Here is a 15694-nt window from a genome sequence, read left to right as displayed (position 1 = left end):
AAATAGAGCGTCTGCAAATATGCCGCTGCCAATACTCCGCAGCCCGTCCAGAAATCCCCGTTCCCCGGCGATTCCCACCACTCATCTGACGGCAGTTGGAGAGACGTGCGGAGTCGGCTATTATCATCCCGTCGGCCGACGTAGAGCATTTTCTGTATTCTGAAATAATTGTTGTGCTCGCCTAAACTTCAGAGACTAACCAGTCTCAGCCTCCAGCACGATGCCGCCTCTATCAGGCTTCTCAGACAACGCCTTCACCACACGATCAGACCTAGTCTGCGCTGCAAAGTCCCTGCTCTCTGCGCTCGAGTCCTACAAAAGTCCCTTCAAGGCCCGAATCAGGCTCTCAGTCGCAACCGCAGCTGGATTCGACGAGACCGCCGCGCAGCTAGAAGGATTCGCGCGTCCGCTATGGGTCGTCCCGTTTCTCCTCGAAGACAGGTGCGAGACCCTCGATCTCCAGTCGTGGGTCGACGGCCTGCGCGCTGGAGTAGACCCAAAGAGTTCGGAATACTGGGGTGATCTTGGGGACTTTGATCAACGGATGGTCGAGATGGAGTCTATTGCCGTTGCGCTTCTGGCTAGGCCCGATGCATTTCTCGATAAATTGAATGATGTTCACAGAAAGAACCTTATTACATGGCTCAGACAGATGAACAGACACAAAATACCACAGAACAACTGGCTTTGGTTCCGCGTATTTGTGAACCTTGCTCTCATCAGATCCCTCGGCGTCCCTAGAGATGAACTCCAAGACGAAATCACCGCTGCTCTTAACACACTCGACACATTCAATATTGGCCAGGGCTGGTCGAGTGACGGACTATGGGATGATGGGCGGAAACAAGCAGATTACTATTCAGGCAGCTTCGCCATCCAGTTTGCGCAGTTGCTGTATGTACGGTTTGCGGGTGAAGAGGATCAGCCCAGGGCAAAGAGATATTGTCAGTCTGCCAAGGATTTCGGGTCTGTTTTCTGGCGGTATTTTGATCCTGATGGTATGCTACTACTCCCCGCTGGTGGACATAGAGCCTCGTGTACTGACCGTTAGCAGGCGCTGCTATCCCCTTCGGCCGCAGCATGACATACCGTTTCGCATTTGCAGCGTTCTGGTCTGCTGCGGCTTGCGCAGGTGTCCAGCTTGACGAGCCCGTCAGTAGCCTAGGAGCCATCAAGGGGCTGCTTCTCCGGCATCTACGCTGGTGGTCAAAACAGCCGCACATCTTCAACGTCGACGGCACGCTGAACATCGGCTACACGTACCCCAACATGTACATGGCCGAGAACTACAACTCGCCGCAATCGGTCTACTGGTGTCTGAAGGCATTTATCGTCCTAATGCTCCCGGAGGCACATCCGTTCTGGAAGACGCCCGAGCTTCCTCACCCCTCCGCTTCCAAAACTGAACCATCACCTCGACAGGTGGAACTCCTCTGGCCGCCTCGTCATATCCTGGTCAACAGTCCTGAGCACCATTTTCTCCTCTCATCCGGTCAGATGACAAAAAAGGGACATAAAGCACGCGAAGCAAAGTACGGGAAACTGGCATACTCGTCTGCGTTTGCGTTCAGTGTTCCTTGTGGGATGCTCCTTGAGCAAACAGCGCCGGACAGTACGCTCGCTGTGAGTTTCGATGGCGGCGAGAGTTGGAGAGTGAGGGATGCTCCAGTCCAGGAAAGGGCTTTGGACGTGCACTGCAGTACCGGCCAGAAGGACGGCACGGTCCCGGGGCTATTCAGTGTTTGGCAGCCGTGGAGGTATATTGAGATGAGGGTCTCAACGGTGTTGGTTCCGCTGGGAGAGGTCTATCCAGGGTGGCATGTGAGGGTGCATAGAATACAAGGGACCTCCGAACAACGAGGACTGTCGGAGGATATTCAACTTGTCGACTCAGGATTTGCAATCAGTAGCGAAACAGCTTCTGGTGGTTTTATCACCGCGGCCCAGCCGAACTCTCAAACTTTCGAAGGACGCTACTCAGAGCCGGGGAGTTGTTTGATCATATCTCGTGCTGGAGCGAGTGGAATCGCTGATTTAACGGCTAATACTCAGTTCCTAGTCTCGAGCAGCGGCAAAGAGATGGTTTATGTACAGAGCAGAGTGTTTTGTTTCAGACCTGATCCGAACACGAATCTCATCGCGTCGAGGGGTTTTCTCCCGTCGGTACGCCATGATCTTCCTCTCAGTAGTTTGGGTAACAGTAGGGAAATTTGGCTTGTCTCTGGCGTTTTTGCAGTTGCGGCGTCCGCGGGCTTAGGGCACGAAAGTGTGCGTGATATGTGGATGAAGCGGCCGAAGCTGTTTATCCGGGCAGCTGGGGATGATTTGGACATTAGTGTCACGTAGATCAGTACTCCCATTAATGCTACGAGTATGTGCAGTCTGGGTTAGAATCTGTAATATCAATATTTTGCTAGAGATGCAAATACCTGCTCATGAAGCCACAAATCACATAGAAAGATACCCAAATTATCCATGCTCTACATAAGACGATCAAGCCAATAAACCCTAATCCCACCCCAGTCGGTACATTTCATACATAGGTCACCAGCTAGGCTGTTCAATCTCGTAACTACTTGACTAGAGACTAAACGCGAAGGGACAGATTCCCCCAATCGTCATTTTAGCCGAACCCAGCCCTCGGGTTGAGATCATCCGCATCCCATCAGAGATCCTCCGAGCAAGTGTCCATCCCTCGCTGCTCCAGATACCCCGCAATCCACGCCCAGAGTCTGGGGTGGCGTGGTTGGCTGGATCCAATCATACTTTTTACACCGATCTATCGAGCAGTGGCTCCTATATAAGACGTCAAAGGCATGGATATACCGTCTGGACGCTTCTCACCCTTCCCCTCAACACTGCGTGACTCAGTAGCACAATTAAGGGCACCATGACCGACCAAGTCGCTAAAGGGAAGACTAGCCTCGACCAGCCCATGGCCGTGGATGCATCGCAAAACCCAGCATTCGAAGATGTTAAGATCGCCGACGCCGAGAGAGATGCCGCTCCTGCCTCTATCAGTTCCGCCCACAAGCCCAAGCCGCGCTCTCTATGGGTCGCCTGGCTTTACCTCTTCGATTGGTATCCGAGCCACTACTCAAAGCAGGAGCGCAAGCTGCTCTTCAAGCTGGACTGCGTCCTGCTGCCGCTTTGCTGTCTGGCATGTCTGTTCCCATCCGAAACCCCAATCTTCTCTGCATGTCCACTAATTCTGGCGCTGCACTGGCACTGACTCTGACGCTGTCCAGACTTTATCAAATGGCTCGACCAAGTCAACATCAATAACGCCTACTCCTCGGGAATGAAAGAGGACCTCAATTTGTATGGAAACGAGTACTCGCTCTTCGGCACCTTCTACAATATCGGCTACATGCTCTTTGAGATTCCCAGCATGATGATAATGTCGCGGCCCAAATTTGCGCGCTATTTCCTGCCGACCATGGAAGTGTGCTGGTCCGTCCTCACATTCGCACAATCCCGGCTCCGCAATCACCACGATATCTACGGTCTTCGGTTTCTTCTTGGTGTCCTTGAGACCCCCGTGTCCAGCGGTACCATGTATATCCTTTCCTCCTGGTACAGGGGCGACGAGCTCTTCAAGCGCGCAGGTGTCTGGTTCGTCTCGAGCAATCTCGGCTCCTTCGCAGGCGGGTATCTACAAGCCGCAGCGCACGAGACGCTAGACGGTGTCCATGGGATGGCCGGGTGGCGGTGGCTATTCATTATCGATGGGTGCATCAGCTTGCCAATTGCCCTGGGAAGTTTCTTCTTCTTCCCTGGTCTGCCGCACGGGGAGAAAGTGTGGTGGTTGACGGACGCTGATCATAGGCTCTGTGTTCAGAGGATGCGGAACGAGGGTGTGAGGGAAAGCCGGAAAATTGGGAAACGCATGCTCAGGAGAGTGTTTACCCATTGGCACTTCTATATCGCAGTCTTTACGTACATCTTGTTAGTGGGCCGTCTCCCTACCTAGCATGTGCACAGGTAGGTAAAAACTGTTTGTTGCAGTGACTAACGATTCAACCAGCTTCCAATGCACCTCCTACGTTGCCGGCCAGATGATCCTCTGGTTAAAAGACCAGGCAGATCGATATGGTACCTGGACAGTGTCTCAGATCAATATGATTCCGACGGGCGTACAGGCTGTTTCTGTGTTTGCCGGTGTACTGGCGACATCTCTGGTCATGGTATATCCGCCCTGGGCTGTCATGGGCGTTGTTGCCTCCGTCCTGCTCTTCTCGAATGTCTGCCTTTTGGTCTGGGATATTCCGCTGGGACTGAAATGTGAGCTCATCCCTTCCTTCCTATATACCCCTTTGTTGGGCGCAGCGTGTTGATGATACTAGTTACTGCATACTACCTTCTCGGCTTCACCTCGTGTGTCACGCCAATCCTCTTCCCGTGGGTGAACATGGTCATGCGCGATGACTCCGAAGCCAGAGCGTTTACGTCTGGGGCTATGGTATGCCTACCCTATACCTTACTCTCTTTCTGGCATGCTAACATGGAGGATAGATGACGTTTGGCTGGGTCTTCTTCAGCTTCTACCCGATCACCGTGTTCCCTGTCGTAGAAGCACCTAAATGGCGCAAGGGATACGCGGTCAACACGATCTTTGTTATCTGCTGGTGCACGCTGTTTATGGTTGGTCAGTGGCTGTGGAGACGAGATGTCAAGGCCGGGAAGTACAGCGTTGGTGAGTACGCTATCAAGGACAAAGAGGAAGAGAGCGATGGGAAGGATATCGATGCTAAAAGAGAAGTGCTGGAGCATGTTGAGGTCTTGGATGGGAAGGGCGCGAAGGCTTAGAGTTTGGCCATTAAGTCGGAATCTTTGAGTGAGCTTCTTTTGTCCACTTGCGCTATATGATTTGTTTAGTGTTGCCTACTCCTGAAATGTCATCTTCAGATCAACGTTTGTCAAGGCTGCATACCGCAACGTGTTTGGGACTCAAATATCACTAAGCGCCCTTTCCTGGATGCGTCGATGCCGAATTCACTTTACCTTACAGAGGACCTGGCTACCCTGCGGCTGCAAATCTGCCGCGTTCGAGTACATCACTCGCCTGAACCAAAGGTGGCCTAAGTGTTAACAATCATGAGACCTCTAGCGAAGGTGTATACCGAAGAATCAGATCCATGAAGTCGATATCTGGTACAGAGCACATGCGCACTGTGGTAATATCCGCAGCCTGAGGGGTTCGCTGCATTCAGGACCTCAGGGTTTCAAACTCCGCTTTATAAGGCCGAGGCCGTTAAGTGCTGCACATTGGCGCCGTTGCTAAGCATATGCTCAATAAAGATGCTCCAGACGCCCTCTGGATGGGAAGCAAACAGAGAACGTGGGGGCGGTTACAACAATCTGTTTCTTGAAGGAGACCGGGAGAATAAAAACTGAGGATTAGGAAAACAAAATATATTGAGCATACAACATATTATCATTACGGACCACAGCCTTAACAACCGAAAATATGTTTGTTTGACTCGTTCTACTCAGCATATATTGTGGTTAATGGCATTCTGTTTGCCATGCGGAGTAAACAGAAAATTCATTGTCAATTATTATAGAGACATATGATCATGTACAGTAGGTTACAGAGTCCTTGTCGAAAGATAAGCTGATCGTGGGTCAGAAACCTCTGACCCAAGGTGAGTTCTGAGCCACGGCGTGGTTCAGAACAAGTTTGGAACTCTGGACGACGATGGCAGAATCATGAACCACGCCGAGCTGAAAATTTTCACCTCACCGCTTGCTGAAGTGCGCACAATGATGAGGAACCGAAAAGCGTGAAGATTCCACCTGCTTTGGTACCCTCAGCTGCCTGTCCATCTGAGCTAGCCCTTGAAGCTCAGCTGGTCTTTGTTGAAGTATTTCCGGCTTCTAAACCGATCATACGGCAATGAGGGTTGACAAGGCCTGGGACCACACAGCTACCCTTGGGTCCAATACCATCTACCGTATGGTCTAAAAAAACATAATCACTTTGCATCATCCGTGAATCGAACACGGGCCTCATCGATGGCAACGATGAATTCTACCACTAGACCAATGATGCCTGCTGTTGGGTAACGTTTCAATATTTTCCCACATATTCCACTGCAACAATAAGCATCATACTCTGCCATTGATATCCCATCACTCAATCCCGCAGTCAGAATACAGTCGTGCGCAGTCTGCGGGATCGCCAGACCCCGACTTACTTTATTATTGGATATCTACCTGTCTACTCGGCAAAGACGAATGAGCTTCGCTGTTTGAAGGTCGTTGCGAGTCAGTTGGTCAGGCCATTGGGGAGGAAACTGATCGGTGCTATCCCAATGGGCTAGGTGCATTAACTTAGGTTGCGCGCTTATGGTAGCCGGAAAATAATTCGTTCGATGTTTGTATGTTTCATTGGGGGTTATCGAGAAAGTGTCGAAACGAATCTGAGAACTACGCCTGGTGCAGGGGTGTCGGTTGCCGAGTCAAAGTCTTATCCACCTAAGCATGACCCCATGCTGGGTATAGTATGGCCGTAAGTGGACTATCAGGGGAAATAAGTAAGACGGTTCGTATGGCTCGAGTTGGCAGACCCTAGCTTCGTCTGCCTCTTTTCACATCTAAGTTCGTGCACTTTCGGTCTTCGAGCAAGGTGCTACGTCGATACAGCCAAGCTCTCTGAATCGAACATGCGGTCCTATCTTGATTCCTAGTGTTGTCATTCTTGTCAGTATTTGAGTACTCGTATCTTTTACCGGTGTTCCTATTTCTCCACACATGGCATGAAATATAACCTGGTCGTGGTACGGTCGAGCTCTGAGAGGGAGATATATATATCGCATCCCGTGATTGGAAGCGGAATCTTAACCCAAGTCGAACAACAAACCAACAGCATATTTCTTTATACATTTGGGCTATTTGAGCAACTGTTCATTTTGCACTGCTCCCAAGATATAAGAGCTCGCACTACTGAGCGTGGGTGCGGTGTGAGTAAGGCGACTTCAAAAGTCTTCAAATGTCTTTAAGGGGAGCATAAGTTGCGCTATTTAAAACATCATCTCAACAATTGGCAAGGTGGCCGAGCGGTCTAAGGCGCGCGGTTAAGGTATCTAATTAGAACCTCTATCTTGATCTTTCAAGTTTCCGCGTCATTAATTTGGCGTGGGTTCGAATCCCACCCTTGTCATTTCCTTTTTCCTTTTTTTTTTTTGCCATCCTCTTTTACCCATGCTCCACGTACCGCAGTAATATCACAAGACTGGTAAGGCAAGTTCCCTCCACGGTTGGGTATTACAGATACATATCAGGAGACATGTTGTGTACGTTCGTAGAAATGCACCATGGACTAACTGACTAATGCTGAGATCTACAGTTACTGTTAACCACGATGCGTGCTGCAACGGTAGCTATGCAAGCAGATATAATTCATGACCCTAAATGAGAATGTATGCCCTTGTAGGTGCCTGTTAATACTGTCATAATATAGGTACGTTTCAACATTGGATAGTTTTCCGTTCGCTAGAGGCATAGCATCAGTGTCCATGTTTCTAAGCCCCCAGCGGCAATCAGGTTTGATAAGAACAAGTACCAAAGGACTCGATATTGACTTCCTCGACAAGCTTCTACTGGCCTTCCTGCCAGTAGAGCACTCTATTGCGTAGGAAGCCCTCCAAGAAACAGCTAACTCGACAAACATGATGCTAGTTAAGCGATAGAACGCATCTAGTTTCGGTATATTCAAGTCCACTCTAAGAACGAGTATAATGACGGCGGCAGGTGTGGTCAATGTAAATCGGGATCCAAGCCTTATCGCCCTGGTCGTACATGCTGCATAGCCAACCTCAGTACCTGCCCATCTCCATCTCCTGCATGAAGGTAGTAATACTATATTATCCTCCAAGCTACCCCTAGTTTCACTGCCAGAACCCAGTTTCATAAAAACTCCTCGGTACAACTTCCGCATTAATCTACGAAAGATTTCATCACTGGTCAGTGTCTATGACTCCGCTTAGCCCACAAAAACCAGTAAAAATCAGCCACCCATTAAGCGCCAGGCTCCTTGGCGCCTAGCATGCATCAATGGGCTGGCATCCTAGTCGGGACCTAGTATCCTGGTTGGCGCACATTGCTTTGGTTGAACTTGATTTTGCACCAGACACGAACACCCCGGACAAGCCAAAGGCTAGGAAGGGCATCTTAACCAAAGAGCCTAGAAATGACAGCGCAAAAACAGGGTCTCGAGATCGGCGGTTAGCTTCGCGAAAAAGAGTTCTGTCCAACCATATTCTCACCTCCCGCGTCACACCAGACGGTGATGCGAAGTCTGCCATGCAATCTGTCAGTCACAGGTATCACGCTATGCTGTGTGCCAGGATGAAACAAATACACACTTGGTCAAGGCGCAGTCCTGGCCTCACCTACATAGGAGGTGAAGCTGATCTCCGTAGCCGTAGCCAGAAAGTGCTGGGTTTGTTTGCTAACCGCAGGTAGGGCGTCTGTGATCTGTTTGTATTTGTACTTGTACAGATAGTATAGCCTAGGTATAAATATGGTTGTCATGCTCGTTCAAATATTGCTTCAGATTTATATCTAACACTTGTCCTTACTCCTTATCACATTTTTGGCCCTGCCTGAAAGGAATTATCACAGTTCTACCAGATTGCGCTTGAAGGGCTGGGTTACCTCACTATCAATACTCCTAACCGAAGCAAAAGACCACCTACTCACGACATAACTCACACCAGTCAATTCAATTCCCACTAGACAACCCATTCACAGCCATACACAATGCAAATAGTCAACTCAATAGTGCGCATCTTCCAGGTAGGTCTCCGTATTATGCTTCTCACACCAACAACACCATTGAGGCCCATCTTCACAACCTGTTTTCCAAAAAGCCAGTCCATCCCTAACCACTCACCATTCAGGCCATCTCCGCCATTATAGTCCTCGGCATCTCCGTTGACCTCGCTCGTGGCCAAGACACCAGACTCCAGTCCGTCCCACCTGCGACAGGGTACGCCGCGTTCTGCGGCGGGTTCGGCACCCTGGTCTCCTTTATTGGAATTATCTCTCTTTTCATATCATCGCTTGAAGGACTCATCACGCTTTCTCTAGATGCTCTTAGTGGAGTGACGATGTTGGCGAGTGGGATTGTACGTTTTTCCTTGCTCTTTTTATTTCCCTCTCATCTACTTGGCCTCGTCATTCCCCGCTTAATTGGCGAGTGGCTGATAGATTACTGCCCGTGGGTATGTACAGGCATACGCCGTCCTGCTCCGGCATACGGATTGTAGCAACGCGTACTACAGCGAAGCCACCTGGAGAAACGAGTTGCTTAGCGGTGGGTGTGTTGAAATTGGGGACGGCATAGGGTGTCGGTATGGAGGGCGAGAGGAGGAGGGGAAGCTGAAGAGTAGATGTGCTTCTGCAAAGGCAGACACTGCGTTCATGTTTACCAGCTTTGTGGCTTGTATCGGGATTGTGGGGTATAGCTTTTTTGCGAGAGGAAGGGGGAAGGGCGTCAGTTATGCTTGACGGGTCAGTCAGGTAGGGTTGGGTTTGTTGAGCGCTCACTGGTGGAAACGGTACAAGTGACCGTTGCAGCCTAGACACTTGAGTCTGAACGTGTTTAAGTACTTGACACATAGGTAGCCAGGAACAGCAGATCATGATCTATGATGCGTTCATTAATATTTGACGCCAGGGCATATAATGCCGAAAAAAGTAATTTGCAGTAGCTAACCCTATATCAATTCTCCAGACAAATACGTATTCACAGATCCATAATACTCCTTCCGAATGATTACTGAATATACAAGAAAGCCGTGCAGGCAGGCTGAAACAAACAAGAAAGGCAAAAGACCGCTACAGTCCCTCGCCCAGGACCATCCACGCAATCATAGCACCCCAGAGCCCAACAAAAACCACCGTCAGAATGCCAGCGCCCGCGCGATCACCAGTGGTAATAGGTTTCGCCTCGCCTGTATTATGCTTGCTATCACTTGTACCGGCATTTGGGTCGCTTGTACTGTTTCCACCGGTCTTGGTGGTGAGAGGAGGGTTTGACTTTTCCGAAACAAGGACAGACGAGAGGACATCAGTCGCAATAATCTGTTGCTCCATACCGATTGAACCGTCCCAGCTTGACTTGTACCATTTGATGCCACACGTGTTGTTGCCAGCTCCGCTGCAGGAGAGGGCCGCCGCTTGAGCGGACGTTTGGAGTTTGGCGAAAATACGATCGTAAGTTTCCGGGACAATCAAGCCAACGAATGTGATCCATGTCGAGACTATGCCTTTGAAAAGAATTTCGTTGTAATTGCAGAGCGCTTTGGGTTCGCATAGATATTCAGAGAAGATTTTACCGCCGCCGTACTGTTCAGGAAAGAATTCGTCCAGGAGTTTGCCAAGTAGACCGTCGACAACTGTTTTCCATTCAGCTTTCTCAGTCTGGTGCGGTTAGTGCTAGATCAAAACCGAAGGGAAGAAGACGAACATAGTTATACATGTAGGCGGCGCCCATGAGGAATGCGCCATAATTGTAGGACCACTGGTTATTTCCCTGCGAAGTACAGCCGTCGTTGATATCGGTCGAATCGGCCACGTTCCACGTCTTGTTGTTCACTAACGGCGAGGAAACAACCCAGTCCCAGACCATCTGAGCTTTTTCCGCGTATGTGTCGTTGTTTGTATACCGGGCAAGACGCGCAGCGAGCTGGAAGAGACCGGCATTGGAAATGGAGTTCTTCATGGCATAACCAGCCTGGTAGGGAAACATCTGCCATCGCAGACCACCACCGCAATTTGACGTGTCCCAAGCTCTAATCTGTGTATTGTACACACCCTGCGCAAGCGATAACCACGAGTATTCCACATCGTCTTCGGGAAACCCGATTTCGGCGGCGAGCATGGCGGTGGCGCCCCAGAAGAACTGATCATCGTAACCCTGACATGGTCAGTATGATCGCGCTGAGGTATGGCAATTCGAACCAAAGGAGGAGACGAACTAAGTAACTGCTGTAGTTGGATGGTAGATAGTCGCCGTTCCCCGCCTGGTGTTGCATCCCCTGAGTGATCAGGCTATTGTACTGCGAGTCGCCCGTGTAGTACCAATAGAGCATCAAACTCATAAACAAAGCACTGCCTTCCCACCATTTCTCCGGGAATGCACCGGGATTCCCACCGGTCTCGTTCCCTGAATACCATAACAGCGATCCATAGGCGGTTTTCGAAGCGGCGTCTTTGATGGATTCTGCGAGGAATGTGGGTTAGAATGAGGCGCCGGCGGGGGTTTCAGCTAGAAAAACACACGAGGATCATTGAGCTGGATTTCGAGGGCAGAAATGCGACCGAGCGAGGCCAGCAGGGCCCCCAGGATAGCTAGACGCATGGTTGTTGATGCCAGAAGAGAGTGGGAAGAGCATGTAAGAAAGAGCGGCAGTGCCAAGGGATGCTCATCTCTTAGCTAGCTGAGTCAGCGCCGGATGCGGCCTCTGAGTGGTCGTTATTCTTAGCGGATTCGTAAGTGATCGAAATACTGAGGGAGAAGCTTTTCTGTGCCCACTTAAGCCTTACGTCACCTCCGCGTGTCCCCTTGGCGACTTTCCCCTTTTTCCCCTGGCCCGATGATGGTGTGCTCAATAACTGCACAATGCTCAGACACAAAACTCGGTTACCTGGATGTCTCATTCAGAGTCCCAAAAAGACGGAACAAATACATATTACCCGCTCCGAGTCTTTTGGCCATCAGTTTCTCTGTCCATATGGCCATCCGCAACTGGCCAGGCTGCGCTCTCCGGCTCCTGATCGATCGGTGGAGTCTCGATAAAACGTGCCTGGATTACAGTGGAGGAACGAGGCTAAGCGCGGAATTAGCTGTTCCAGCTGTTTTAACTGTTCCAGCCTGCGGGTCAGCACTGGCGGTACCTCTGCGCGTTGTATTGCGGTCAAAAGCGGTCCAAAGCACGAGACCGATATCTGCTGGACTAGACACAAGGCTCACGACGATCAAGCGACAGAGTCGATAAGGTGGATCGCAGATCGGCACCGTGACATTCCTTGGTAGTTCCAGGAATGTGGGCATCGGCACCATGACATCAGGATCTTCGTTCCGTCTCGGGATACGCCTGGTTGCCGTGGTCGAACGCTTAGGTACAGGGTCCTACGACGACGGAAGCAGGAGGAGGGTTGCAGTAGGCATTTTTAGGCTTGTCTACGCTCTCTCCACTGAGCGTTCGTCGTCGCTTGTATGGCCCATCCGGCCCTGACAATCAGAAACACGGTTACAGCTTGATTGAATGCATCCACCGCACTTGGAGCTCCAGAATGCTGAGTATATGTTTGAGATGAGGAGTGAAGATACGCAAACACAAAATAGTAATAAAATATCGAACTCTTACCCGGGGACAGGTTTAGCTCCCTGGCTTATGTTACTCCAGCTTGTTTGGGTCATGGAGCCTGGGCATTCCGGGGCACCGCGAGCTTTGCCGGATAATATTACGGCTTGTGGCTGGGGAATGGCCACTGCCACTACTAGACATCGAATCCTGGCTGGCCCTTTTCTCTGCTAGCAGGCCGCGGAAAGCGACAACTCTTAGGATCTCACAGTCATGCGGTAATGAAGTGTAGAGTGCACGGCCGTCAAGATGGCAGATATTAAGGCGAGGACGAAGATGTCAGAAGGGGCAAGTCATATGGCGATCTATTGGGCCATGGTCCGTGTGTCTCGCATTATCAAGCAAGTTTCTTGCTGGCCTATACAGACCTTCAATGAGTCACATCAATTACCCTTACAGTACTTGAACTCTTCAAGATTATGCTGCTTCTACGGCACGCCAAGCACAATCATTTTTTTTCTTGTTTTGCAAACCCCGGACCGATGGAGAGGTTGAGCGTTCATGCGGCCTCTTAGTATCGCTCTGGGGAGGACGGACTTCTGTTGTAGTGGTTGACCAAGAATATCCAGAGCTGTTACTCACAGGCTTCTTGGCTTTATTTTCCTTGAGCTTCAGGTAGTTTCTGGTTATTCGTCTGTCGGGTTGTAGGCCACGAATCCTCTTCATGTTCGTAGAGTAGTAAGACAAAAGTAATTGCGATTCAGCGCTTCCTGTGACTTGGGATCGGGTTTATCATACCATTAAGGGTAACTAAATCGTCAAGAACTGGTGCGTGGTGCTAGGCGTATTCTTACTGGAGCCGTCCAAGAGTTGAGCCGCGTCATCTGCATCAAACCCTCTAATGCACGCGGCCATTGTGGGGGCTTGAATGAATTGATTGTTTGAATACTCAGCGAGCATACTGAGACACAGCCATTGTTGGCTCGTGAAGTGTACGGATTGATGTATCGTCGTATCTGCATATTGCCCCTGAGACTGATGATCATGTCTGTCGGGTCTCTAGGAGAGTTATCTCATCTGGTTCAAATAGTACTGACAGGACTCTCAAAACTCTGCCAGGGAAAGTCGTCTTCATGGTCTGCAAATCCTGCAGTGTCTTTTCGAAATACCAGACTGAACTTTCGTACTCTTCTTTGATGATTGACCCTAAGATAGCTTCAGCCGAAGCCGAACCTATTTAGGATTTTGCACTGTGCGGTAGGTATGGAGTACGGCCACCATATCCGGTACAAGTGTCAGTGAGTCCGAATCGACAGGAAGATAGTCGCTTTACAGCCTGCGCTTCGTAATCTTGCGGCAGAAGCGGCGCCAGAGAGTGATGGGCTTGTTGCTCTAGTGTATTAGGAATTGCATCACCGTCAACTTTCGTGGTTTATGATATGACAAGCGCTTATTTGTTTTGACTCTGTTCAGCTCATTTCAAAGCCGCCTTTCAAGGGAATATAGGCAATTTTGACCTTGAAGTCTGCTACAGTATAGCACAGCAACATGTTGAGGTACGACAGAGCAGGAAACCCATATCTATTCATTAAAAATTGAATCTTCAAACAGAAGTCTGAAGATATTATACGACTAGGCTGGTCGGCTAACAGAGCTTTTATTATTCTTCCCCCTTTTCTCTGTTTCTCGCAATAACATGGTTTTATAAGCTAGGGTTACCGCCGGCGGCAACAAACTTGTAAGTGGCTCTGTTACGAACAAGCATCACTCCTTAAGACGTTCGGAGGCTTAACTCCCCTCCACAGTTATGGAAGCCGCCTTTTCCACCCATATTTTCTTCAGCCATAAGCGGTGCCATGGAGTATGCAAATCTTCAGGAACTGGGATGGGCGACGCTCACCAGCGACGACGCTAACGCCGAGTCAAAAGCAGCCGACGCAGAAGAAAAACAGGCACCGCAGTTGATATGGCCCGATGACTTACCCTGAAGTCCCTTTTGCATTATTTATCTCCAGCGACATCCCATCGCGTTCGTGCTAGTCCTCGCCGCATACGAGGGAAGTCTACGCCCACTTCGAAGTACATGACTCATCCCCCTCAAATACCGGCTGACCACTGCGTCAAACGATTATAATCTGGCTAGTGATATTTTATTCCCTCTCCATGTATTGGTTGACAGGGTCCGTTTGACTCGTGCTTGCTCCCTGTTCCAAGACGCTATCGAGCGGCATCTCGGCTCCCCGCCTCGGCTTCAGCAATACCGAGAGGACCAGGATTAGCACATGAAGACAGTCCCCATGACCAAGTATAATACCACTCTAGCATTATACTCTAAGCAGATCAGACTTCTTTCATAAGCTGCCTGGCCCAACATGTCAAACGAACCAGGAACAGAAGCGCAACCATCCACTGAGACAGCGGCAGCGATAGTCGACGCAGCCTCGCCTCCCAGCAGGGCCGAATCTAAGTCGGACGCGATCCCCATAACAACCGACAAAATCTACACTGAAGACGATCTCCTCATCCACAACAAAGACGGCGATCTGTGGCTCGCTATTGACGGGACGGTCTACGACCTGACGAAATTCTCTGAAGAGCATCCGGGTGGAAAGAAGAGTACGCCTACCCTGTTATTATGGTTCTTTATAAGGGAAGAAACTGATGAACGTATAGTTCTACTCGGAGTGGCCGGCGCAGATGCAAGCAAGAAGTACCGCAAGTATCACGGTGATAATATTCTGCAGAGGTATGCGCTGGAGTATAAGATCGGGACGTTGAGAGTTGAAGCGAAGAAGGAGCCGGGCAGATTATTTTCGATATTTAAGCGGAGGAAATGAGTTATCACCTCGATCTGTATATCCAATCACTATTCGAAGCTATAAAGTTCCAAGATTCTTAAGAGACCCCAGCGCTTCCAGTATTGCTTCAAGAACATCCTGGACAAGCAATCGTCCACACACAGAAACCCACCATTTGGCATTGTCTTCACAAGCGTGGCAGTGCACCAGAACGGGTTGAAGGCAACGGCCTTGATAATTCGCAAATGCGTCAACGGTTTTCTGACTTTAGTTTTGCTCAGAAACTCTAAATATTCTTCAAATTCGTCCTTCAATTTTGGAAGCTTATGCTATTAGTATATCGACTCAGCCTGCTGAATTTGTCCAAGAATGACACGTTAATCAGAGAGATAATGTCGCTGGCGCCAAGAATTCAAGGCCAAAAATGTTATTATACTGTCATTCGAGGATTTGAGCTCTTTCCAATTTCTTGAAGGAGTGGGTATATTGCCTATCATTATAGCGAGAGATGGCGCGGAATGAGGATACTGCTTCGTAGGCAGCGCAGCTAATCGTGTTCTCTAGTTATGCATAGTAACA

General features: G+C 49.7%; 7 protein-coding genes across 7 annotated transcripts, besides 1 other annotated feature; 5 read left to right on the top strand and 2 right to left on the bottom strand.

Moving 5' to 3' along the window:
- Positions 1-15694: part of a sequence feature (contig 1.153 11..403022(1)) that runs on past both edges of the window.
- On the top strand, positions 221-2346 carry ANIA_08424 (DUF2264 domain-containing protein; the record flags this gene model as incomplete). Its single annotated transcript, XM_676601.1, has 2 exons — positions 221-998; positions 1055-2346. The coding sequence occupies 2 exons, from the start codon at positions 221-223 to the stop codon at positions 2344-2346; spliced, it is 2070 nt and encodes a 689-aa protein (XP_681693.1).
- Positions 2891-4809, top strand: ANIA_08423 (uncharacterized protein; the record flags this gene model as incomplete). The annotated part of the gene is made up of 5 exons (XM_676600.1): positions 2891-3164; positions 3249-3948; positions 4028-4284; positions 4347-4462; positions 4516-4809. The coding sequence occupies 5 exons, from the start codon at positions 2891-2893 to the stop codon at positions 4807-4809; spliced, it is 1641 nt and encodes a 546-aa protein (XP_681692.1).
- On the top strand, positions 8767-9516 carry ANIA_08422 (MARVEL domain-containing protein; the record flags this gene model as incomplete). Its single annotated transcript, XM_676599.1, has 3 exons — positions 8767-8802; positions 8907-9134; positions 9241-9516. The coding sequence occupies 3 exons, from the start codon at positions 8767-8769 to the stop codon at positions 9514-9516; spliced, it is 540 nt and encodes a 179-aa protein (XP_681691.1).
- Positions 9679-11371, bottom strand: ANIA_08421 (putative mannan endo-1,6-alpha-mannosidase dfgB; the record flags this gene model as incomplete). The annotated part of the gene is made up of 4 exons (XM_676598.2): positions 9679-10431; positions 10478-10927; positions 10989-11233; positions 11293-11371. The coding sequence occupies 4 exons, from the start codon at positions 11369-11371 to the stop codon at positions 9847-9849; spliced, it is 1359 nt and encodes a 452-aa protein (XP_681690.1). The 3' UTR covers positions 9679-9846.
- ANIA_11611 (uncharacterized protein) lies at positions 12889-13363 on the bottom strand (the record flags this gene model as incomplete). Its single annotated transcript, XM_050612136.1, has 2 exons — positions 12889-12948; positions 13172-13363. The coding sequence occupies 2 exons, from the start codon at positions 13361-13363 to the stop codon at positions 12889-12891; spliced, it is 252 nt and encodes an 83-aa protein (XP_050468088.1).
- Positions 13866-14305, top strand: ANIA_11610 (uncharacterized protein; the record flags this gene model as incomplete). Its single annotated transcript, XM_050612135.1, has 3 exons — positions 13866-13873; positions 14031-14055; positions 14123-14305. 3 exons carry the CDS (start codon positions 13866-13868, stop codon positions 14303-14305), a joined length of 216 nt encoding a protein of 71 aa, XP_050468087.1.
- On the top strand, positions 14690-15154 carry ANIA_08420 (cytochrome b5-like heme/steroid binding domain-containing protein; the record flags this gene model as incomplete). The annotated part of the gene is made up of 2 exons (XM_676597.1): positions 14690-14933; positions 14991-15154. 2 exons carry the CDS (start codon positions 14690-14692, stop codon positions 15152-15154), a joined length of 408 nt encoding a protein of 135 aa, XP_681689.1.

The sequence above is a fragment of the Aspergillus nidulans genome, chromosome V, assembly GCF_000011425.1.
Source record: "Aspergillus nidulans FGSC A4 chromosome V".
Lineage (NCBI taxonomy): Eukaryota > Fungi > Ascomycota > Eurotiomycetes > Eurotiales > Aspergillaceae > Aspergillus > Aspergillus nidulans.
Note: the sequence above shows the minus strand (reverse complement) of the source record. Positions and strands in the feature narration are given on the sequence as shown.